This window comes from Chiloscyllium plagiosum, unplaced genomic scaffold (assembly GCF_037043375.1).
Source record: "Chiloscyllium plagiosum isolate Xiang-an unplaced genomic scaffold, Cpla_swu_hap1 HiC_scaffold_6, whole genome shotgun sequence".
Lineage (NCBI taxonomy): Eukaryota > Metazoa > Chordata > Chondrichthyes > Orectolobiformes > Hemiscylliidae > Chiloscyllium > Chiloscyllium plagiosum.
Window position 1 is genome coordinate 94,717,922 of NW_028270144.1, and position 25,064 is coordinate 94,742,985.

A 25,064-nucleotide genomic window follows, 5' to 3' on the forward strand; every position below is an offset into this window, starting at 1 on the left:
GCGAAGACTGATGCAAAGTACTTAAGTTCTCCTGCTATTTCCTTACCTCCCATCACTAGGCTTCCAGCATCAGTTTGAAATGGCCCAATGTCTACTTTTGCCTGTCGTTTGTTTCTTATGTATTGAAAGAAACTTTTACTATCATTTCTAATATTACTGGCTAGCCTACCTTCATATTTGATCCTCTCCTTCCTTATTTTTCTCTTTGTTATCCTCTGTTTGTTTTTGTAGCCTTCCCAATCTTCTGATTTCCCAGTGCTCTTGGCCACTTTTATAGGATCTCTCTTTTTCTTTGATAGATTTCCTGACTTCCTTTGTCATCCATGGCTGTCTAATCCCTCCCCGGATAATCTTTCTCTTCTTGGGGATGAACCTCTGTACAGTGTTCTCAATTTTACCCACAAACTCCTGCCATTTTTGCTCTAATGTCTTCCCTGCTGGGGTCTGCTTCCAGTCTATTTTCGTCAGTTCCTCTCTCATGCCCTCATAATTACCTTTATTTAACTGTAACACCATTACATCCGATTTTGCCTTCTCTCTTTCAAACTGCAGACTGAACTCTACCATATTATGATCGCTGCTTCCTAAGTGTTCCCTTACTTTAAGATTTTTTATAAAGCCTGGTTCATTACATAGTACTAGGTCCAGAATAGCCTGCTCCCTTGTGGGCTCCATGACAAGCTGTTCCAAAAAGCCATCCTGTAAGCATTCCATGAATTCCCTTTCTTTGGATCCACTGGCAACATTATTTACCCAGTCCACCTGCATATTGAAGTCTCCCATGATCACCGTGACCTTACCTTTCTAACATGCCTTCTCTATTTCCCAGTAGATGTTGCGCCCCTGGTCCTGACCACTATTAGGAGGTCTGTACATAACTCCCACTATGGTTTTTTTGCCTTTGTGGTTCCTCAATTCCACCCACACAGACTCCACATCATCCGACGCTATGTCATTCAGTGCCATAGATTTAATTTTGTTCTTAACTAACAAGGCAACCCCGCCACCTCTGCCCACCCCCCTGCCTTTTCAATAAGTTGAAAACCCTTGGATGTTTAACTGCCAGTCCTGACCCCCCTGTAACCACGTCTCTATGATGCCTACCACATCATAATCATTCACGATGATCTGTGCCATTAGTTCATCTGCTTTGTTACGAATGCTATGAGCATTCAGGTAAAGTGCTTTAATGCTAACTTTCTTATCATTAGAGATATTGGAAGTCATAAGATGTCCTAAGTTATCCTTCCTTTTTGCTGCATTCTTAGTCTGTCTGAAGTTTAAATCTGCCTGCATATATGCTATCCTGCTGCTTATCTTTCCATTTAACTCCATACTCCCTGTCGCTTTCACTTTCCCTTCCCCCCAACTCAGAAGTTTAAAGTCCTACTGACCACCCTATTTATCCTCTTCGCGAGAACATTGGTACCTGATCGGTTCAGGTGGAGACCGTCCCAACGGTACAGATCCCCCCGGTTCCAAAACTGATGCCAATGCCCCATGAAGTGGAGTCCCTCTTTCCCACACCAATCCCTTAGCCACGTGTTTACTTCCCTAATTTTCTTATCCCTATGCCAATTGGCACGTGGCTCGGGCAGTAATCCGGAGATTATGACCCTTAAGGACCTGTACTTCAATTTCCTTCCTAGTGTTCGATAATCCCCAAACAGGTCCTCCACCCTAGCTTTGCCAATGCTGTTAGTCCCAACGTAGACCACAACAACTGGATCCTCCCCCTCCCACTCCAATATCCTTTCAAGCCGGTCAGAGATGTCCCGCACCCTGGCACCGGGTAGGCAACACACCATGCGAGACTCCCGATCTGGCTTGCAAAGGATACTATCTGTCCCCCTAATTATAGAGTCCCCTATAACAACTACTTGTCTTTTTGCTCCTCCCGCTTGAATGGCCTTCTGCACCATTGTGCCGTGGTCAGCTGGCTCATCCTGTCCAGAGCCCTTTTCCTCATCCGTACAGGGAGCAAGAATCTCATACCTGTTGATATTCCCATCATATCTTCACATTCCCTCTAAACCGCCAGTCCCTTACCTTAAATATGTTGTCGCTCATTAAACATCCCACCAAGGAGAAAATATCTTACCTATTTACCCACTTTGTGCCCCTCATAATTTTATACATCACAAACCTATCTTGAATTTATTTGGAGGCTGCCAGTCTTTGTGGCTTGGATTGCTTTTTAGTTCATAAGGAGAGGTGGCAGCATGTCACAGTTTAGAGCAATCAAATAGGTGGATATACTGCTATAGACCATAAGACATAGGAGTGGAAGTAAGGCCATTCGGGCCATCAAGTCCACTCCGCCATTTAATCATAGCTGATGGGCATTTCAACTCCACTTACCCGCATTCTCCCCGTAGCCCTTAATTCCTTGTGACATCAAGAATTTATCAATCTCTGGCTTGAAGACATTTAGCATCCCGGCCTCCACTGCACTCCACGGCAATGAATTCCACAGGCCCACCACTCTCTGGCTGAAGAAATGTCTCCGCATTTCTGTTCTGAATTAACCCCCTCTAATTCTAAGGCTGTGCCCACGGGTCCTAGTCTCCTCGCCTAACAGAAACTATTTCTTAGCGTCCACCCTTTCCAAGCCATGTATTATCTTGTAAGTTTCTATTAGATCTCCCCTTAACCTCCTAAACTCCAATGAGTACAATCCCAGGATCCTCAGCCATTCCTCATATGTTAGACCTACCATTCCAGGGATCATCCGTGTGAATCTCCGCTGGACACACTCCAGTGCCAGTATGTCCCTCCTGAGGTGTGGGGCCCAAAACTGAACACAGTACTCCAAATGGGGCCTAACCAGAGCTTTATAAAGTCTCAGTAGCACATCGCTGCTTTTATATTCCAACCTTCTTGAGATAAATGGCAACATTGGTGGGTGGCACAGTGGTTAGCACTGCTGCCTCACAGCGCCAGAGACACGGGTTCAATTCCCGCCTCAGGCGACTGATTGTGTGGAGTTTGCACGTTTTCCCCGTGTCTGTGTGGGTTTCCTCCGGGTGCTCCGGTTTCCTCCCACAGTCACAAAGATGTGCAGGTTAGGTGAATTGGCCATGCTAAATTGCCCGTAGTGTTAGGTAAGGGTAAATGTAGGGGTATGGGTGGGTTGCTCTTTGGCGGGTCGGTGTGGACTTGTTGGGCCGAAGGGCCTGTTTCCACACTGTAATGTAATCTAATCTAATCTAATTGCATTCGCTTTCTTAATCACGGATTCAACCTACATGTTTACCTTTAGAGAATCCTCGACTAGCACTCCCAGATCCCTTTATACTTTGGCTTTATGAATTTTCTCACCGTTTAGAAAGTAGTCCATGCTTGTATTCTTTTTTCCAAAGTGCAAGACCTCGCATTTGCTCGCATTGAACTTCATCAGCCATTTCCTGGACCACTCTTCCAAACTGTCGAGATCCTTCTGCAGTCTCCCCATTTCCTCAGTACTATCTGCCTGTCCACCTAACTTCGTATCATCGGCAAACTTCGCTAGATTGCCCCCAGTCCCTTCATCCAGATCATTAATATATAATGTGAACAGCTGCGGCCCCAACACTGAACCCTGTGCTATATGGCCCCATTCTATGTCAGTGTCACAATTATAGCATGTGCCTACAACTTTAATGGCAAAAATATTGCACATACTTCAACCAAATGAATACATGTAAAATCAAAGGGGGCTGGTCAATAATAGGGTTAAGAGGGACTATAGTCAGTTAGGTTTACCATCAAGTAAGTCAAGGGGCTTGTCCAATTCCAATCCACAGGTTAACCACTGTTAATCCTGCAGATCAAGTGCAACCAACCCAGGCATTAGTCAGTCGGTAGGGGTGTCATAGAGTTATCATTCTGGAGGTTGACCAATTTCTTTCTGCAGTGAGACACAGAGAGGGATTGAGAATGATGACAGTGCATGGAAGAGCAATTGGAGGTGATGCAGGACAGATGGTAAATTGACCCCTTTTGAGTGAGTAGGAAGCACAAAAAGCAGAAGAGGTTAGTGGTATGGTAGGATAAGTGCCAATCCTGCCTGCAATAATGAGATATGTATGCAAAGTTCCTCAAGCAAGAGATAGTAGAGATAAGATGGTTATACTCAAAGTTATGGAGTGTACAGAGTATTATCTTTCTTCCTGCACTGCTCTACCATACTGAACAGGTCTGCTGTCTCAGTCTAGCTGTCTGTGTCTGGTGGTGTGCCTTCCTTTCCAATGAACAGAAAGAAATCTCTGGTCTCCTTTTCATTATCTTGTCCAACAATACTTCCAAGTCCCTGTTGGTGAACCAAGGAGCAGACTTGCCTTTCTGGTCCACTTGCCTGCAGATAATGCTGGAATCATAGTGTGAAGGCAGTTCTTGCTTGTTGAATTTGAAGTAGTGTGCAAGTGGGGTTTAAATATATCACAAAATTGTGACTTCAGACAGCACGCCTGCCTTTTCTAGCACATTTTTCCACAAGATGGGCACCAAACTGGCCAGTTGCACAATTGAGATGAATGGAAGATTGCATGAGGAAAGCTGCTATGAATCTCACTTTTAAAAGAACACTGTCAAAACAAAAAGGAAAATTCAGCCCCAAGTTCTGATATAACTGAATCTAAGTGAAATGCTGCATGATGTATACTGGTAATTTAATTGCTCTGCATATCTATGGAGAGAATTAATGGGTAGGTGACATATTGGACTGGAGTTTCATCATCAAGGTGAGTAGTGAGAGTCAGAACATTTCCCAGCTCTTCCTGCCTTCTTTGGGGAAAATGTGCCCAAGGACATAATCTTCATTGCTGAAGGGTGGCTACCAGCTACAGTTGGGCCAGACATTCTCAACAAATGTTCAGAGACAGTTACAGGGGCTACCAGGTGTGGAGGCAGGCTGTTTAAAAGGCCAACCTCAGTGCTGTGGGATTTCATCCCATTTCATGCAGAAAACTTCCAGCCTAACGCCTGACATCCCATCACCATCCACAAACTCTCCATGCCCTGCCATACCCATACCAAACCTATAACTTCCATAAAAACTCTCATGCCATGCAATGCCTCTTCATCCACCCCATCAACCGCCATGTTGGGATATGGCACCTACATGCCCATAGTAGTAGTTACGTGCAAAAGAAGCTTTAAAATTAATCATTTATTGATGCCTTACTCTGCTTTAAAAAAAACGCTCCTTTTCACTGTCACCTAAGACAAGTCTCAATCATCTAGACCCTTTAAAGTTGCAATAGCTGAAACTGCAAAGCACTTGAAACCTCTTGGCCTTGTAAATAAACATTATGTTTTTGAGAGGAGAGATCAGATAGCAGTGCTATCAGTCAGGCTCAGTGGTATCAAGAAAATGTCAAGAGTGATACCTGTACTTTCAGCCTAGTCCCATTATGTACTCTTTGGTCCATTGCTTTTACACAGTGCATAGTAGACATAGAATTGCCATAGCCCAGCTTGAGAGATCATGGGGTGTGTGTGTAAGGGCGGAGCTTATGAATTGGGATGGGATGTCAGGTATTAGGCTGGAAGGTAGTTATTGTTACTGGGATGAAATCCCACAGCACTAAATTCACCTCCAGGCCTGGTAACCCCTGTGGCTGTCTCTGAACATCTGTTGGAGATGGCACCCACCCTTCAGCAATGAAGATTATGTCCTGGCACCGGGGTGTGAGGAGGAACTTTTGAACTTACCTTTCAAAGATTCAGACATGCAGAAAATAATTCATAACACCTCCTGACGTGTAATGAATTATGATTCTAAAGCTGGTCCAACATGTGAAGGATTATGCCATGCAATGTCATTCCCAGGTTGAGAGTGATTGCTGCAAGCTTGCAACCAGTTCTACTCCTCACCCTTAAGAAAGGTACTGTCAAGAATTGGAAACTCCTAGTGTGTGGTTGGGAAACCCAGAATCGAGACTTACGTGCTGTTTTCAAAGGGTTCCCAAACCATCTCGAGTCAGTGAAATTCCTGCCTATTGTTTTAACTTTACCATGTCTTCTTTGACAGAAAAGAACACGAGAAAAATTGGTGAACGTTCTTACGTTGTGTGGTCAGGATGTAGGCCTAACCAAAAATCCTTCTGTAAGTTGATGACTTTATTTATGTGAATAGCTATTTAAACATAAGATATTAAAGAAGCACTTGAATTATAGATTTTTAAATTTAAAAAGCTTTTTGTGTAATTATCACCAACACAGCTAAATATGCAAGATTGACTCTTAAACTACTTAAATTATAAAACATTTAAGGTCAAATATGCAAGTTTGCCATTTGATTTAGATTTTTTGTCTGAAGATATGAATTAAACTTATTCAAAAATTGTGTTTTGTAAAAGGATATGTGAATTTTTATTTATACAGATAATGTTACAATTTTTCAAACGATTTTGAAATATAGTTTTCTGGATGAACTAATTTTTAGTCTATCCAGTTTTGTTTCAATTCAAGTCAGTTGCACTGACAGCTTCTCACTAATGCCTCTATTATATCTGTCATTGCTACACATGCCACTGGGAAAATGAGGGTTGAAGTTTAGTTATGAGGACATACTCAGGGTTTTACTAAGAATTTTAAATTATTGATTCAGTTTAATGGAAGGAATTGTACTGTTATTAATTATTTCGTATAATTTTTGTTACATTTTGATTGTAAAATTAAACCAACTGTCAGTATTATGTCCATTCCTGTGAAATTTGGTACTTTTAAATATGTTTTCTGTCTCTATTCAAAAATAATGGTTCCTTATGTATGATTATTAACAGTTGACTTTTGTCTGGATAGCATTAAAAATTAAGGAAGTAACAACAAGAACATTTTCCCCATGTGTATTTGATCAGACATATTGAATTAGAAATGTATATTACGCAATCTTAGTGTCAGCTTATTTATCAAAAAATTGACTTTCTGGGTTTTATGCATCCAATCTTATTCAATAGAATCATAAAATCCCAACAGTGTGGAAGCAAGCCATTCAACCCATCAAGTTCATACTGATCCTCCAAAGAACATCCCACCCAAACCACCACCAACCCCCGCCCACCATATCCCTGAAACCCTGCATTTCCCATGGCTAACTTACCTAGCCTGACACTACAGGACAATTTAGTATGGCCATTCCACCTAATCTGCACATCTTTGGACTGTGGGAGGAAACCTGAGCACCCATGGAAAACCCATTTGGACACTGGGAGAATATGCAAACTCCACAATTTCATTCTGAGGGTAGAATCGAACACTGAGAGGCAACAGTGCTAACCACAGAGCCACTGTGTTGCCTGTACTTGTACATGATTTGTGATTTAGCACAAGCACTAAAACCTCTTAAACTTGAAGTGGAGCACCAACACATTCAATCGTGGAGAATTTGAAAATGTTCTATTCTCTAATTCTCTGTGTGGTAGTCTTTCATTGCCTGATGGATCTTCAGAGATCAACTGAAATGTGTCTTTCAGGAGGCACATTAGCCCAAGGTACTTGACTGTACCTTCCAACAAAGAATAATTTTGTTAAACGCCTGGGACACGATATTCTGATCCCTTTACAAGTGGGGGTTAGTTGCAAGACCCAAAACAAGAAGGAGACCAATGAAAGGAGGAAAATTAGAATTTAATAGCAGCCACTTTAGATTTAAGAAAGCCATGTAAGTTTTTTGCAGAAGTTAAAAAGAGTAAAGGATGGATTCTACATACATGTCTAAATGTCACAAATGTGTCTAGACACATGTTTTATTAATTCAAAATATGCATCTATATAAATATACTGAAAATGTCTGTGAAAATAATAATACAAGTATGTTGATTTACTCATGTAATTATTCCCTTACAATCAACAAATGAAAATTGCAAACTGATAATGAAATATTAAGATGATTTGGCATTTAGAAAACAGACTTAAAATATTGTCACATGTTTTGATTGGAAAACATGTAACAATTAGGAATGGCACGTTTTGTTACTGTCAATTAAAATCTTCACCATATCTGACTCTTGTTTCACTCTTAAAAACATTGTGTCTCATAAAGTAAAATCAAGTTATTTATTAAGCATAAGGCTTAAAATCTCTTAGTGAAAATTGTTATTTGTAATTAGAATTATTGTGGGATAATTGGTAAAAGTTAACTCGTTGTGAGTTTAAACACTCTTCAAGTAAATATATCTGTTGATCAAGTCAGATTCGTGAAGGTTTGAAAAGGTTCTACAACGGAAACAGTATCATCTAGATGATATTATTTCTTTGTACAATTGTCATTGGAATAATGTAGAGTAAATCAAATAATTGATTTGTTGTTTTATGGGTACCTGTGCTTATCCTGGGTATCTGTACTTATTCTTTTACATTATGTAAGTATTCTATTAAATGTATGAATGTACCCAGTGGCAATACTATTAATCTGCGATATGTGTTTTAGGTTATTTTCTCCTCAAGCGGAGATCTTGATCTTATTGAACATCAGGCAAGTTTAGTGTCATCATCAGAAGATGGTCAAAGGGAGCAAGAAAATATGGATGACACAACAAGTGAACAACAGTTCAGAGTTTTTAGAGATTTTGACTTCCTGGATGTGGAACTGGAGGATGGAGAGGTGAGGTTGTTTAAAATTTGCAATCGAAAGTCTTGTGGAGAGGGCACAAGTTAATATTTCGAACAGAGATATTACAGCAACATTGCAGCCAGGGGATTGGATCAGGGAACTAGATATCCAAGATATGTATCCTATCCAAAGGACAGGCGATTGTGCAGAGGAGACAGAGTTGTATTGTTTATATTTTTAAAAATGAAATTAAATTAATAGCAAGAAGCGATATGAGGTTGGAAGGCATAGAATTTGTGTGGATATAGTTGAGGAAATACAAAAGAAAAGGGAGCCTGATGAACAGGATGTGGGGGAGAAAATAAATCAGGAGGTAGAAAAGGCATGTAAGAAATGGGGGACTTCAATATGTAGGTAGACTGGGAAAATTAGGTAAATACAAAGACATGAGGGAGGAGCTGGTCAGAAGGGTAGCCTAGCAGGGTAGAAAGTGAAGCTGAAATGGCTGGAGATTCTGAGAATAATTCAAGAGGCACAGCAGAAATTCACCCAATAAAGGGCAAGATGAGTGGACAGCGTAAAAGCAAAAGAGAAAGCTTACAATGTAGTGAAGATCGGGGATGCCAAAAGATTAGTATGTCTTTTAAAAACCAGCAGAGGATAACCAAAAAAGCAATAAGGGGGGTGAAGATGAAAAATGACGGTAAGCTACGTGGTAATATGCAAGAATAGATATGTAAAAGGTAAGAGAGAGGCAAGAGTAGACATTAGACAACTGGAAAGTGAGGCTGGAGAAATAGTAATGGGGAACAAAAAAATGGCAGAGGACATGAATAGTTACTTTGCATAGTCTTCATGGTGGAAGACACAAACAGCATATCAAGAACTTCAAGAGAGTCAGTGGGCAGAGGTGAATATAGTGGCCATTATTAAGGAGAAGATGCTGGAGAAGCTGAAAGGTCTGAAGATGGATAAATCACCCTTACTGGATGGACAACATGCTAAGGTTCTGAAAGAGATAATTGACTGGACTGTAGAGGCATTGGTGGTGATCTTTCAAGAATCGCTGGAGTCAGGGAGGGTTCAAGAATACTGAAAAATGACTAACATAAAACCCATTTCAAGAAGGGAGGGAGACAGAGACAGGAAATTATAGGCCAGTTAGCCTAACCTTGGTTGTTAGTGAGATTTTAGAATCCATTATTAAAGATGAGATTGCAAGTATTTGGAAGTGCTTGGTAAAATAGAGTTGAGTCAGCATGGCTTCGTCAAGAGGGAGTCATGCCTGACAGATCTGTTAGAATTCTTTGAGGAGCCAATCAGAAAGTTAAATGAAGGAGAGCCAGTGGATGTGATGTATTTGGATTTCCAAAAGGCCTTTGACAAAGTACTGCACAGGAGGCTGCTCACTAAGAGCCTGTAATGGTGGGGGCAAGATACTGGCATAGATCGAGGATTGCAGAAGGCAAAGAGTAAGGATAAAGAGGTCCTTTTTTTTAGGATTACAGCCAGTGAATAATGGAGTTCCGCAGGAATCCGTGTTGGGACCACAACTATTCATGTGATATTCACATTAATGATCTAGACAAAGTAACGTATTTGTTGTTAAGTTTGCTGATGACAAAAAGGTGGAAGGACAGGTATACTGTTGAGGAAGAGGAGAGACTGCACAAGCTAGGAGAGAGGGCAAAGATGTGGCAGATGGAATATAATGTTGGGAAGTGTGAAGTCATGCACTTTGGTATGAAGAATAGAGGTATAACTAAGTGGGGATAACATTTTCTAAGTGGGGAAAGACTTTGGAAATCTGAAACACATAAGAATGTGGGAGTCTTAGTTCAGAATTCTCTTCAGGTTAACGTGCAGTTTAAGTTGGCAATTGGCAAGGCAAATGTAATGTTAGCATTAATTTTGAGAGAGCTAGAATACAAGAACAGGGTTGTACTGCTGAGGCTGTATAAGACTCTGGTTAGACCACATTTTGAATATTCTGAGCAATTTTGGCCTCCATATCTGAGGAAGATGCGCTGCCCTTGGAAGGGGTCCAGAAGAGGTTGACAACAATGATTTTGGAGATGAAGGGCTTGTCATATGAGGAGCAGTTGAGGACTCTGCGTCTGTACTTGATGGAGTTTAGAAGGATGGTGCTGGATCAGATTAAAACGTATAGAATACTGAGAGGCCTGGATAGAGTACATCTGGAGAAGATGTTTCCACTAGTAGGAGAGTCAAGGGCCCAAGGGCACACCCTCCAAGTGAAGGGACTACCTTTTAGAACTGAGATAAGTAGAAATCTCTTCAGCCAGAATGTGGTAAAGCGGTAGAACTCTTTGCCACAGAGGGCTGTGGAGGTCAAATCATTGAGTATATTTAAGACAGAGGTAGGTTCTTGACTAGTAAAGATATCAAAGGTTATGGAAGGAAGTTAGGAGAATGGGGTTGAGAAACCGATCAGCCATTATCGAATGGCAGAGCAGACTTGGTAGGCCAAATGGCTTAATTCTGCTCCTGCATCTCATAGTCTTATAAGGGTAATATATTCTTCTGCTAGAAATTAAATAAAAGCTGAAAACACATGACTATTTTGAAGCTAGAATAGTTAATAGATCTTCCATTGTTATTAACTTTGGCTGCATATCTTGTTTATCCATTGCTAGAAATAATGTTGTTAATATCTCTAAGAGGAATATAATGAATGCACCAACAAATTTTCAAATTGTCTTGCTTCAGAAAACTCATTTTCTCTATCATGATAGATACCACAATGAATCTATGCACTCGCCCTGTTTAACATGTGAAGTTTCAAGTATGCAAATATATTGTCTGTGAAGCAATAGAGACATTTTTGGCAGCAAAGGATCATAATGGTTAAAAGAAGGATTACAAGATATCTATTGGTCATTGTTATCTTTTTAAATAATCATACAAATGTGCACAATATGCGTTTCAAGCTGCAGAGACACCATAATTCTACTTGAGTGAAGGTAGCTGATGATTGAAGTGGTCAGCTGCCTCTGTGAACTATAAGTGCAAAATCTAGTCTGACTCCAGTCCCAACATTTTCAGGGATGTGATTTGAGATTTTGAACTGTTACTGCCATTTTTGCTATGACACAGAATCTCTCCAGCATGGCAAAAATCTAACCCTTTGTCTTGACCATCAGCTTCCATTGACATGCAAAATCTTCAAAGAAGTTTAATCAATTTTTGAAGGAACAATTAGTTAAAGCAATATCTAATAACAAACTGTAGCAATTTAACATAATTTTGAAACCGAAAAAAATTAAATTCATGTCATGTGAGGCATTAATGTCGGATGGGGACTTGTCAGCTGTTCTATTGAAAGTGAAAACACAAGTTTTTGGTTTAATTGAAAATGAATATATATTTATTTCTTAGAAACTGAATATTTAATGTATCTTTTTTAACTCTATATTGCTAACTAGGAACTTCAGGTAAGATACTCATTATGCAGCTTATGTGATGTGTTGCAGTCTGCACGTAGTACATTTGTACTGCATTGTAGCTTGTGAGCTTGTTGCATTATGTATATTAATTGACCTCATGAATTTTATTACATTGGAAAAATTCTTTACATGCATGAACGTAGACTTAATTGTTTGTACAATATGGTCCTGGCTACCAGGATCATATATTTTGGTAATAATGATTTTGTTTCGAAGCATGAATAATTGTTAAAGGCAGCCTTAATTTCCAAAATTTTAATATTTGCAATAACTTTGGCATTCCACTGCTAGCTTGTGTAGTACTTGACAGTAACATGCTCTTCCTATAGATGATAGGCAATGCCATTGCCATGGTACTAAAGTAAGGTGATTAGCCCCAGTTATTGAAAGACCATAGGTATTTATCTCCATTAGAGAGAGACAATTGATTATCTCGTCATTTGAGAGGCATTACTTTAAGGATGGGTCAAGGAAAGGAGGCAAGCTTATATGAGCTCTCATACTTGGGTCAGGGATCGAGCCCTGATGGCATCACACTCTAACTGTACAAGATCACCAAAAGTTCTATTAACTTAAGGTCAGTTATGCTTTTAGTAACATTATAGTCTGTTTGTCAAAAGGTCGAATTCTTTGTTAGCATATGTATAACTAATTCAGCTATGTTTCTGGAGAAATACTAATTTGCTGTTATGATTCTTGCAACTCTATTGGAATAGTTAAGTGTTTTAAAGCACACCATTAAAAGATTTAAGACAAAATGAATGTAAAGGATAATTATTCCTTTACATGAAAATTCTTAAAAGTATTTGAGAACATTCCTTCTGAACTTTTCCACTCCTCTTTGAAAAACAGTAATTCATGCTTAGCTCCATTTGGTATCAGCACAATTACCTCTTCTGAAACATCCTTAAATATTAGTTGTTTTGTCTGAGCCTGATAATGGGTAGAATATTCACATTCTCAATTGGCATTTTGCAAAGTAAGATTTGAAATGCTCAACCTACCATGGCTCAGTGATTTTTCTCACGAAATCGTCCAATTCTTACCTCATTGGTTGTGCAACTTGTTCTCGAGCACCTTTCTTGGGAATCACATGGCTGGAAAGCTGGTAGTCTGTACATATGGCAAGATCTCCCAGATTTCACATCTCTTGTGCCATATTTAAAGTGCAGCTAAACATCACTTAAGACGGTACAAGCCAGGACACCTTAGACTGTGGTACTTGACCCCTAATATTTAAGACATAGAGTTATAGAGATGTACAGCACGGAAACAGACTCTTCGGTCCAACCCGTCCATGCCGACCAGATATCCCAACCCAATCTAGTCCCACCTGACAGCACCTGGCCCATATCCCTCCAAACCCTTCCTATTCATATACCCATCCAAATGCCTTTTAAATGTTGCAATTGTACCAGCCTCCACCACTTCCTCTGGCAGCCCATTCCACACAAGCACCACGCTCTGCATGAAAAAGTTGCCCCTTAGGTCTCTTTTTAATTTCTTTGCCCTCTCACCTTAAACCTATGCCCTCTAGTTCTAGACTCCCCCACCTCAGGGAAAAGACTTTGTCCATTTATCCTATCCATGCCCCTCATGATTTTATAAATCTCTACAAGGTCACCCCTCAGCCTCCCCGTCACTCCACTCCAGGAAAAACAGCCTTAGCCTATTCAACCTCCCCCTATAGCTCAAATCCTCCAACCCTGGCAACATCCTTGTAAATCTTTTCTGAACTCTTTCAAGTTTCACAACATCCTTCCGATAGGAACAGGCCAGAATTGCACGCAATATTCCAACAGTGGACTAACCAATGTCCTGTACAGCCGCAACATGGCCTCCCAACTCCTGTACTCAATACTTTGACCAATAAAGGAAAGCATTCCAAACGCTGCCTTCACTATCCTATTTACCTGTGACTCCACTTTCAAGGAGCTCTGAACCTGCACTCCAAGGTCTCTTTGTTCAGCAACACTCCCAGGACATTACCATTAAGTGTATAAGTCCCTGCTAAGATTTGCTTTCCCAAAATACAGCACGTCACATTTATCTAAATTAAACTCCATCTGCCACTTCTCAGCCGATTGGCCCATCTGATCAAGATCCTGTTGTAATCTGAGGTGACCTTCTTCACTGACCACTTCACCTCCAATTTTAGTGTCACCTGCAAACCTACTAACTATATCTCTTATGCTCACTTCCAGATCATTTATATAAATGATGAAAAGTAGTGGACCCAGCTCCGATCCTTGTGGCACTCCACTGGTCACAGGCCTCCAGTCTGAAAAGCACCCCTCCACCACCACCCTCTGTCTTCTGCCTTTGAGTCAGTTCTGTATCCAAATGGCTAGTTCTCCCTGTATTCCATGAGATCTACCTTGCTAACCAGTCTCACATGAGGAACCTTGTTGAATGCCTTACTGAAGTCCATATAGATAATGTCCACCATTCTGCCCTTATCAAACCTCTGCTACTTCTTCAAAAAACTCAATCAAGTTTTTGTGACATGATTTTCCAAGCACAAAGCCATGTTGCTGTTCCTCATCAGCCCTTGCCTTTCCAAATACAAGTACATCCTATCCCTCAGGATTCCCTCCAATAACTTGCCCTTCGCCAACGTTGGGCTCACTGGTCTATACTTCCCTGGCTTGTTCTTACCACCTTTCTTAAACAGTGGCATCACGTTAGCCAACCTCCAGTCTTCCGGCACCTCACCTGTGACTATTGATGATACAATATCTTAGTAAGAGGCCCAGCAATCACTTCCCTAGCTTCCCACAGAGTTCTAGGATACACCTGATCAGGTCTTGGGGATTTAGTCAAGAAAAAGAAAATTTACTCCGCGCTTTGTGGACAGAATCTGTAGGAATTGGCAGTCTTTAATTCAGCCAACTGCCTGTGGTTGCCATATCTCCAGATACTGCCAATTTGGACTCAGATGGCAACTGGCTCAGTGCTGTTTCCTGCGTGAAGTGGTACATTGCAACAGTGTAGGAAGGAGGTCTGATCTGTGCTCTGTAAAACAAGTATCACAATCTTCTCTCTGCTACCTCACACTCTCAAGTCCATACTTATTCTAACTCTGCCACTGCGCATACATCTCACCAAGGCCATGGAATCCAGGAAGTGGAATTTAGTCAGTTTATCCCTGACTCCTCGGGTTTGATGATGCATTCCTCTGTCATGTTCTCTTATATCCTCCTGATCAATGACCTGATTCTCACAAGATTATTGCTGCTCCCCCTTTTCAGCTGCGTCCAAGACAGCCAAACTTTGCTTGCTCAAATTGTGAAGGGTATTGCATACCACAAGTGATGCAAAACACTTTGTGAGCTGTAATACAAATCTCTACCAGAGCACACATCCAAATGTCAACATTGGTTCCTTTGCCTCCCAGCAGCCGCCTTTGTATGGCTGAAGCACCTTGGAACGAGGCACAAACCTGAGAGTTCTCTGGCATGTCAGAGCCATGGCAGTGCCCAGGATAACTGGTGCAGACCCTCATTGATTATTTGACTTTCAAAAAGCATGCATTTCTATGAGGCAAAGGTACACAAAAAGGCAAAATAAGGAACTATGGCTAACAGGGATACTTAAAGATAAGGATAAAGAAAGAGGCTTTTTACCGAACAGAAGATGTAAACCTAAGGATTGAGATCATTTTGGATCTCAGCAAAGCAGAATTGAGAAATGGATCAATAAAGAGGGAACTAAATGCAAATAAAAATAGCAATGAACAGAAAAACAAATTGTAAAAGCTTCTTTAGGTATGTAAAAAGGGAAATGATTAAGTCCGTTACAGGAAGAAAAAGACTTTATAATTAGAAATAAAGAAATGACAGAGATAAATTTTATGCATCCTGTCACAGAGGAACTCACAAGAAGTTTCTCTGAAATAATTAAGGTTCAAGCATCTAGTAAAAGTATGGAACTGAAGGAAATTACTTTGAGTAAAAAGTAGAATTGGAGAAATTAATGCAACTGAATGTTGACTAATCCAGAAGACCTGGGAATAGAAGTAGGCTATTTGGCCCATTCAAACTGCTTCAAATTCAGTGATCATGATTGACCTGATAATCCTCAATTCCACATTCTTGTCTTTTCTCCATACATTTTGATTGCCTTACTGATTAAAAATCTACCTATCTAAGCCTGGAATATATTTCACTTGACAGCCTTCAGTGATAAAATCTATGGATTCACAGCCTCTGAGGGAAGAAATTCCTCTTAACTTCTGTCATCTTTGGACAATCCCTTGCTCTGAGGTTATGCCATCTGTTCCAGACTCTCCCTCTATGGGAAATAGTTTCTTAGTGCGTGTCCAGTCAAAGACCCCTTCACATCTGGCTTCAAATGTCATTTTTTACATTTGCTCAGGAAGTAAGACAGTACACAGCAAGAAGACATCCCAGTGATCTGTGCACGGTCACTTTTACAGAGTGCTCCCATATAGCTTCAGATTAAGTGGATAGAGCCTTCAAACTTGTCTCAAGTTGCAGTGAAGAAGCATCCAGCGTTCTGGAAGTGCTGTTGGGATATCTCTAAGTGCTGCTGACAGTTGTATGATTGCTCAGTCAGCCTTCATCACTTGTTCCCACTGATTCTCTCATTGTCAAAGGAGCCAAGAAGCCAAAGTTGATGAAAGACCTTCATGAAGAGTGGCACCCCCCTTTTCCTCGGTGATATTGTCAGTCCTTTGGATGTCCAGATGTATGAATGGGACCATCCATAGGTGTGCAACTGACATTCCCTCCAGATATCTCTGTGTCACCAGCACCACTGATCTGTCCAGAGAACTTAGTGTGACCTGTGGACATCAGTGTTAGGTGGTAAAAACAAGGATTGGAGATGCTGGAAACCAGAGTCAAGATTAGAATGGTGCTGGAAAAGCACAGCAGGTCAGGCAGCATCCGAGGAGCAGGAAAATCGACATTTCTGGCAAAAGCACTTCATCAGTGTTGGTGCCTGCATGCACTGCAGGCACTGCTCCTGTGGCTGTTCATGGGGTTCATTACTTTTTCAGTGGAGTAGCTTATGCTCTCTCATTGGTATTAGCCATTCTCCTTCGGCACACATGAGCTTACTGAACTCTTTCACTCTGTGCACTTTGGCACATCTCCTCGATGACATGCTCCTCACCATTGGCACCCTATCTCAAGACATGAGACCCTACCAAGGTGAGAGTATCTGTACTGTGGATGGTCTGTTGTAAGGTTTGATGATGATGCTTTTGTTCTTTATTGGCCACCTAGCTTCATGGATGGAGGGAAAGAAAGTCATTTGGACCAGAAGCCTCTGTTATACTAAGCCTTACCAAGGTAACTCCATGTTTAGTATTCAATCAGATGGGAGGAGTGTAAGGCGCCTCCTTAATGTGTGCACTCAGATTTTTCACTGGCCATCTTCCTCCTGGTCTGTGCATCCTGGCTATTTCTATTGCTCAGTCTTCTATTGCCATGATGATTGATGGTATCTCCCTGCTAGTTTATGTCCTCTTCCAGGCATTATTTGTATATTTCAAAGGACAACATGATAAGGAACTGCTATGGTCTGTGGTATCTGCTTTTGATGACAGATCTTCTGACAGGAGTATGGCTATTCTAAGAGGACAGGAAGTCTCCTGGACATTCATCACTCCCATGTTCAGGAGTAGCATGCCCCAGAGGCTCCTCAGCTTATGTACCTACCTAATAGTGAATGTATAGAAACCTTTGTGTGTTATTGAGTTACACTAGCACTCGCTTTGCCAGAGCATTTGGGATTATTGAATATTTAACAGCACTAGATCCAGGTTCTTCTTCAGATGTTTCTGTTAGTAACAGTGGCAGTGATCTCTACCCAGCTTCTTTGGTCTGTTTGGGTGAAACATGGAGCCCAAAGTTCACTGTGATTCTTCAATTCTTCTTTAATCACTTAAATGGAAAACACAGTATATTAGATGCCATGGTGAGTTTAAATTGAATCTGCACTTGTGTTACCCACCTCTGCAGTTGCTAATTGACTGTGAAGCTCATTTCTAGTTCAGGATCTCTGGCATGATACTCAAGACTTTTTTTTTTCATTGGTCCCATCAGGACTGCTTGGTCACTCAGAAACAGTTTCAAATTCTGTTTTCTCATCCTAATGTAAAAATCTAGTCCAAGTGTTCTGACGTTTCTCATATCCTTTCAGACCATGGTTATCCTCTTATCATAAAGCTATTTTAGTTTGTTTTCAGTGGAGTAACACAAGCATGTTCCTTCACTTGCTGGGAGAATCGAGTTCATTCACTTACCTCCCTCGTTAACTGAAATGATCTCTCCCTTCTCCCCTGCCTCCCACACAACAACCACCCCCTCACCACCACCAATTTCAGCAACAAGATCTGAACAAAATAAGAAATGGGAAAATATTATCTTTATTCTTTTGCTTTTCAATGGAATGTGTTAAGATGGCTTCTAATTGGTATGTGTAATTATATTGTAAATGCATGCATAAATATTTCTGTTGTTTGGCATTCCAAACTAAGTAATAAATGATGATCGGCAGCTGATATATCAAGTTTCTGCTGAAGCTCCACAAAATGGACAGAATCTAAGCAATCTTATCAACCTCAAGATAGCCAAGTGACTGGGAGTAGCAAGTGCATCTCCCGGACTCATACATATTAGGTGTATCCTTCTCATTTCACATATGTTAGTAAGATCAGTACTGGAGGCCACTTGTGCAGAGATCCATTATAGAACTGTTGAGATCGTAGCCCATTTATGTGTGAGGCCACAAGCTTTTAGGAACTGTTGTTTATTTTTTATAAAGCAGAAATTCCAAACATTGGTCACCTTTATGAAAACAAACGTCACAACACACCATTTTACCTCATTTCAGTTAGGAATAGGGTGGGTAATTAACCATAAATTACAGTGCATCACTTAATATTCATTCCTATCAACATCCAATTTGCTGCAATATTGAAATGGTTCAGGAAACAAATTAGCAGGCCAAACGTATTTACTATATGTTATCTAGTTTCTAAACCATTTTAGAACCTTCATACAATCTTGGTTTTCCTCTGACAATTGGACTGAACTGAACATTAAGGATTGCTAGTTTAGCTATTTAAAGGAATCACTGAAATCTGCTCAGAAAACCTTGTAAAAAGTTATTTTTTAAATTAATGACTCAATTGTCATCTTCCCTCCAATTCTGGCTTGCATTCAAATTACACTGTCAATTTTCTGCCATCATTGTAATGACACTCTGTCAGGTTCTACACTAATATGAGCAGACGGGCATAATGGACACCCTAACCACAGACAGCCAACATATGATAGTCAACATTCCCCCAATAATATCTAGAGAATACTAATCTTAATATCAATTTCTGGCTTTCACTAACCCATTTACTTGCCTGTATGCCACCTTAAGTCCCAGCAGTAGCTGTCTGTTGCAATTATTGGTAAAAAAGGAAATCTGATTGATTGAATAATGGATACCAGTTGCTAGATAAATAAATTAGTAAAAGTTATAATCTATGTACATATTTTGAAATGCTAAAATAAAGTTTTACCAGTATTTGAATTATTATTACTTCTATATTCTAGTCTTGCAAACCCATGTTTTAAAATCTTTTCTGTCACATACAAACGTTTATTATTGCATTATGATCTGACTATTTGTAATTTTTGTGAATGATGTCTCAATTTCTTTCTTTCAGGGTGAGAGTATGGATACCTTTAATTGGGGAGTACGGAGGCGTTCTCTTGACAGTCTAGACAAGGGAGATATGCAGCTTCTAGAGGAGAGCCAGCTTTCAGGAAGCACACCCAGTCTAAGTAAAATTAATCATGAAGATTCAGATGAGTCCTCTGAAGAGGATGCGCTTACAGCTAGTCAAATTCTGACACGATCACAACTAGTAGGTTCATGCTTTATGATCTATTGTGCAAACTTTTAAAATAGCTAACAAATAAAAATGCCCTATACAAGTTAATATTTAGTAACATCTTGCACCGGAACCCAGGTACATACAATGTATTTAAATTAAATTTAGAAAGTGAATATATATGAGTTCTTTTTGGAGGTATTTTCTCCTGTACCCTTTCTAGGTCTTCACAAGTCACACCCAAACACCTGCCAAAGAAGTAAGCAAATGGGCAACTGGAATATTTCTCTTTGTAGCTGAGCTTATGTATTAAATGTCTTATTATTTGTTTAATTGCATCAATAGACAATGTATTCTGTGAGGAACCAGGATAGAGACTTTACTCCATAATCCTAATACATTACATATTCGTTGATCACTTCATAATGTTCCTACGTATAAAGGAATATTTTTATATTCCCATTTAAAACATTCGTAAGTGAGGGCCTTTCATAATCCTGAAAAAAAAACACCTCAACATAAAACAAAGAAACCACAGAACTGTGGTTGCTGGACATCAGAAGCAAAAACAAAAATCATTTGGTGAAACTCAGTGGGTCTGGCAGCATCTATGGAGAAAATGCAGAGTTAATATTTTGGGTCCAGTGACCCTTCTTCGGTTTTTCTTCCACCTCAACATAGCATGAGCAATAAACCTACAGTAATCTAGTACTGTGCTCTGCTGAACCAGTTTATTTTCTAATTTTGTACTGTATGTCCATTTTGCATTATGAATCTGCTATTTTCTGACTTCTGAATTCATCACCTATTTCAGTATCAGTAAAGGCAATTTTACAAAATTGTCCTCCACAAAATGTTTTGTTTTACACAAATTCTTTATCGTATCTGCTATATAATAAAATGTGATGCAGTCATGACCCCAGTTGTCAAACTCCATTTTAATTGCGATATTTATTCTTCCAAACTCCTTCGTGCATGTGGAAAAGTGTTAGAGTCGTGGAGTGAGTTTCACATACTGGAGATTGGAGAAATAATGTCAGTCATTTAGATATACATTACCATATGCTATTTTAAAGAGATGAATCCTGGTGGAACAAATGGATAAGTAGATGAGCCTTGTTTGCTTGCCTCTGTCTAATGTCAAATTGATCGAGTGAAGCAATTGCCTCAATTATTGTTTGCCTCCATTTATAGCATGGTCCAACATCTATTACTGCCTAATAAAATAAATATTGTCATGCCATCTTGATATTTTATCTTTATTTAAATAGATCTGAAATTTTCAGCTAAAATTAATACTCAAGTAATTAAAGGAAAATTATTGATTTGGTTCGAAGATGTTTTAGGTCATTCAAAAAAGGTATGTATACAAACTAGAAGGAAGTAACTCTCCCACAAGGATTCATTCTGGAGCTTTACTGATCATTATTTATTAATGGCTTAAAAAAAACAAGAGAGCTAAATGTCAAACTTTGCGAACAATACAAAGATTAGTGGCGAAGAAAGCAGTGCAGCCAACAGCATAAAATTATAGATATGTTTGTCCATTGTGAGTTCGCAAATCTTTAGCATATGGATCTCAGTGCTGGTATGTGTGAGATCATCTAATTTGGACCAAACAATTTTTAATTCCAAATGTTCTTTAGGTGGTGAAGTTTTAAGAACAGTATATAGTCCAAATAGATTTAGGAATCCATTTAAGGAGGTAATTAAAATGTAGTTCTCAGACACAAAGAAAATATTCAAAAGTCTAAAACAATGTTATCTTTATGTGTAGACAGCTGGGACAGACAAAGGGTCTGTCATACAGTAGGTATGGTATAGAATTTGTGTAAAACAAAACATTACATGCAGAATAATTTTGTAACATTGCCTTTACTGATAATGAAATAGTTGATGAGTTCATTGTCAGGAAATAGCAGTTCATAATGTATAAACTATATGTTGCATACAGTGCAATATTCATAAGATTTTTACTCATGTTATGTTGAGGTAGAACAAAAACTGAAGATTGGTCACTAGACCCAAAACGTTAGCTTTGCTTTCTCTCCATAAATAATACCAGACCTGCTGAGTTTCACCAACAATTTCTGTTTTCACATCTGATTTCCTTCACCTGCAGTTTTTTGGTTTTTTGTTTCATGCTGAGGTGTCTCTTTTTCGGATTATGGAAGAACCTCACCTATGAACCATAGAGTCATACAGCACAGAAAAAGACAGTTTGATCCATGTTTCCCAAACTAAACTAGTCCTGCTGGTTTTGTTTGTCCCATTTCTTTCTAAAGCTTTCCTATCCGTGTATGTGTCCAAATGTCTTTTAAATGTCATAATTGTAGTCACTTCTATCACTTTCTTTGCCAGTTCATTTCATAATCGTGCCACCCTCTGTGTAAAAAGCTGTCCCTCAGGTCCCTTTTAAATCTTTCCCCTCTAACCTTAAACCTATACCTTCTTGTTTTGGACTTCCCTATCCTGGGAAAAAGACCTTGGCTATTCACCTTATCCATACTTCTTATGATTTTATAAATCTCTCAAAGGTCACCCTCAGCCTCTTATGCTCCAGGGGAAAAACATCCCAGCCTATCAAGCCTCTCCTTATAACTCAAACCCCCAGTTTAGGTAACATACTTGTATATCTTTACTGCAACCTTTCCCATTTAATAACATCCTTCCTATAGCGGAGTGACCAGAATTTAATGCAGTATTCCAAAAAGGGCCTTACCAATATCTTACACAGCAGCAATATAACGGCCCAACTTAGCTGTCAGCTTATCGAATGGCTGAAAAGGTTTAACGGGCCAAATAATTTACTCCTACACCTAATTTACTCATATAAAAGGAAAGAAATGTTGTTACAATTGTACAAAGCATTAGTTAGACCGCATCTGGGTGATTGTACAGTTCTGGACTGCATACCTTAGAAAGGATATATTGACCTTTGGAAGATTTGTGGTGCAGACTTGCCAGGATATTACCAGGCTATAAGTACTAAATTATAAGGAGAAATTACAATAGCAGGCTTTTATTGCCTGTAACATAGAAGGCTCGAAAGAGAATTGATTGAGGCGATTAATATTTTGAAACTCACATCGAAAGAAACCTCTGTGCTAATGTGAGAGTCTAGGACAAGGAGATTCAGAGCTAGGCTCTTCAGGAAAGAGTTAGGAAACACTTCTTTTTGCAAAGATTGATTCAGTTTAGAAACCTCTCCCACTAACAGACAGTTGACTCCAGCTCTGTTAATCATTTTAAATAGGGGATTGATGGATGTTTGCTAACCAATAATACAGCATCAAAATGGGTAAATGGAGTTATCTACAAATCAGTTGTGATCTCACTGAGTGGAGGAAGCATGGAGAAAGGGGTGAATTTTGTAGCTCCCTCACTTTTGTATTTGAAGGAGTGGGCACATAAAATAAAAAGGATTGTTAATTCACTGCATTCACCCACTTCCAAGCTGTCCCCAATATTATAGAGCATTGGTACTGTTGGATAAAGTCATGCTTCTAAAAGGTAAATAATGAAGATTGTCTGTCTAAAATGTAATGCAATCTGATCATTTTGTAAAAATTTAGTGGGAAGAGCAGAACATCTTAGGGTCTTATGGGTGGAGAACTATTGCCACAGATCTCCCATGATTCTTAGCAACAGTTTCTAACATACGAAGGTAACTTGGAGCTGATTGTTATCACGCATTTAATTGCATCATGTTTAACACAAGAGCCTCTTATTAAGATTCACTAGTGATTTTCCTCCATCACATTTAACTAAGTGGTCCCTTAGTCTCATTCAAGGAGAGAATGTGGTAACATGAAAAAACCCCAACCACAAGCTGATCATGCTTGATATTGCAGCACATACAACAGGAACAGTTTAGCAAACCTGTCCATCCTTAAGCCTATTGAACGTCGTAAATGGCTTTTAGTTGGTAACTTAATTGGTATTACCAATAGTAAAGTGTACAGATAATGTGTGAAGATGATTAGTCTGCCACTATTCCAACTTGAGTATGATGGTTACCTCTTTTGGGAGGTCTCCTGTGCCCATTAGGGACAGTCCTTGCCACAAGGTGGTACTGCCCCTTAATAGTTGCCATCCCACATTCCAGCCTCCCAAACTGAAATTCCACTACTATACCCTTACTAGAATTCCTGATCTCTTCCCAACCCAAATACCTTGGATTTGCCTTTCAGTCCAGGATCCATGCTACTTATTTCTGGACTGCCTTCCAGGCACAACAACCGACACAACTGCATTCTGGCATTGCTTCAACTGTTGTGGTTCTGTTTGCCGAGCTGGAAGTTTTTGTTGCAAACATTTCCTCCCCTGGCTAGGCGACATCATCAGTGCTTGGGAGCCTCCTGCGAAGCGCTTCTTTGATGTTTCCTCCGGTGTTTATAGTGGTCTGTCCCTGTCGCTTCCGGTTGTCAGTTTCAGCTGTCCGCTGTAGTGGTTGGTATATTGGGTCCAGGTCAATGTGTTTGTTGATGGAGTTTGTGGATGAATGCCATGCCTCTAGGAATTCCCTGGCTGTTCTCTGTCTGGCTTGCCTTATAATGGTAGTGTTGTCCCAGTCGAATTCATGTTGCTTGTTGTCTGCCTGTGTGGCTACTAAGGATAGCTGGTCGTGTCGTTTCGTGGCTAGTTGATGTTCATGTATGCGGATTGTTAGCTGTCTTCCTGTTTGTCCTATATAGTGTTTTGTGCAGTCCTTGCATGGTATTTTGTACACTACATTAGTTTTGCTCATGTTGGGTATCAGGTCCTTCGTTCTGGTGAGTTGTTGCCTGAGCGTGGCTGTTGGTTTGTGTGCCGTTATGAGTCCTAGGGGTCGCAGTAGTCTGGCTGTCAGTTCTGAGATGCTCCTGATGTATGGTAGTGTGGCTAGTCCTTTTGGTTGTGGTATGTCCTCGTTCCGTGGTCTTTCTCTTAGGCATCTGTTGATGAAGTTGCGCGGGTATCCGTTTTTGGCGAATACCTTGTATAGGTGTTCCTCTTCTTCTTTTTGCAGTTCTGGTGTACTGCAGTGTGTTGTGGCCCTTTTGAATAGTGTCCTGATGCAGCTTCGTTTGTGTGTGTTGGGGTGGTTACTTTCATAGTTTAGGACTTGGTCTGTGTGTGTGGCTTTCCTGTATACCCTTGTAGTGAATTCTCCGTTTGGTGTTCTCTGTACCATCACGTCTAGGAGTTGGCTATCCTT

General features: G+C 40.0%; 1 protein-coding gene across 7 annotated transcripts in view; it reads left to right on the top strand.

Annotated features, from left to right (window-relative positions):
- The window catches only part of LOC122551062 (protein furry homolog), a 350,939-nt gene that overhangs the window by 284,652 nt on the left and 41,223 nt on the right, over window positions 1–25,064 (top strand). For all 7 annotated transcript variants that reach the window (XM_087988218.1, XM_087988219.1, XM_087988222.1 and 4 more), the window contains 3 exons: window positions 6,014–6,088; window positions 8,414–8,587; window positions 19,697–19,897. In XM_087988218.1, coding sequence (XP_087844344.1) covers window positions 6,014–6,088; window positions 8,414–8,587; window positions 19,697–19,897 — 450 coding nt within the window. The remainder of the gene's footprint in view (window positions 1–6,013; window positions 6,089–8,413; window positions 8,588–19,696; window positions 19,898–25,064) is intronic.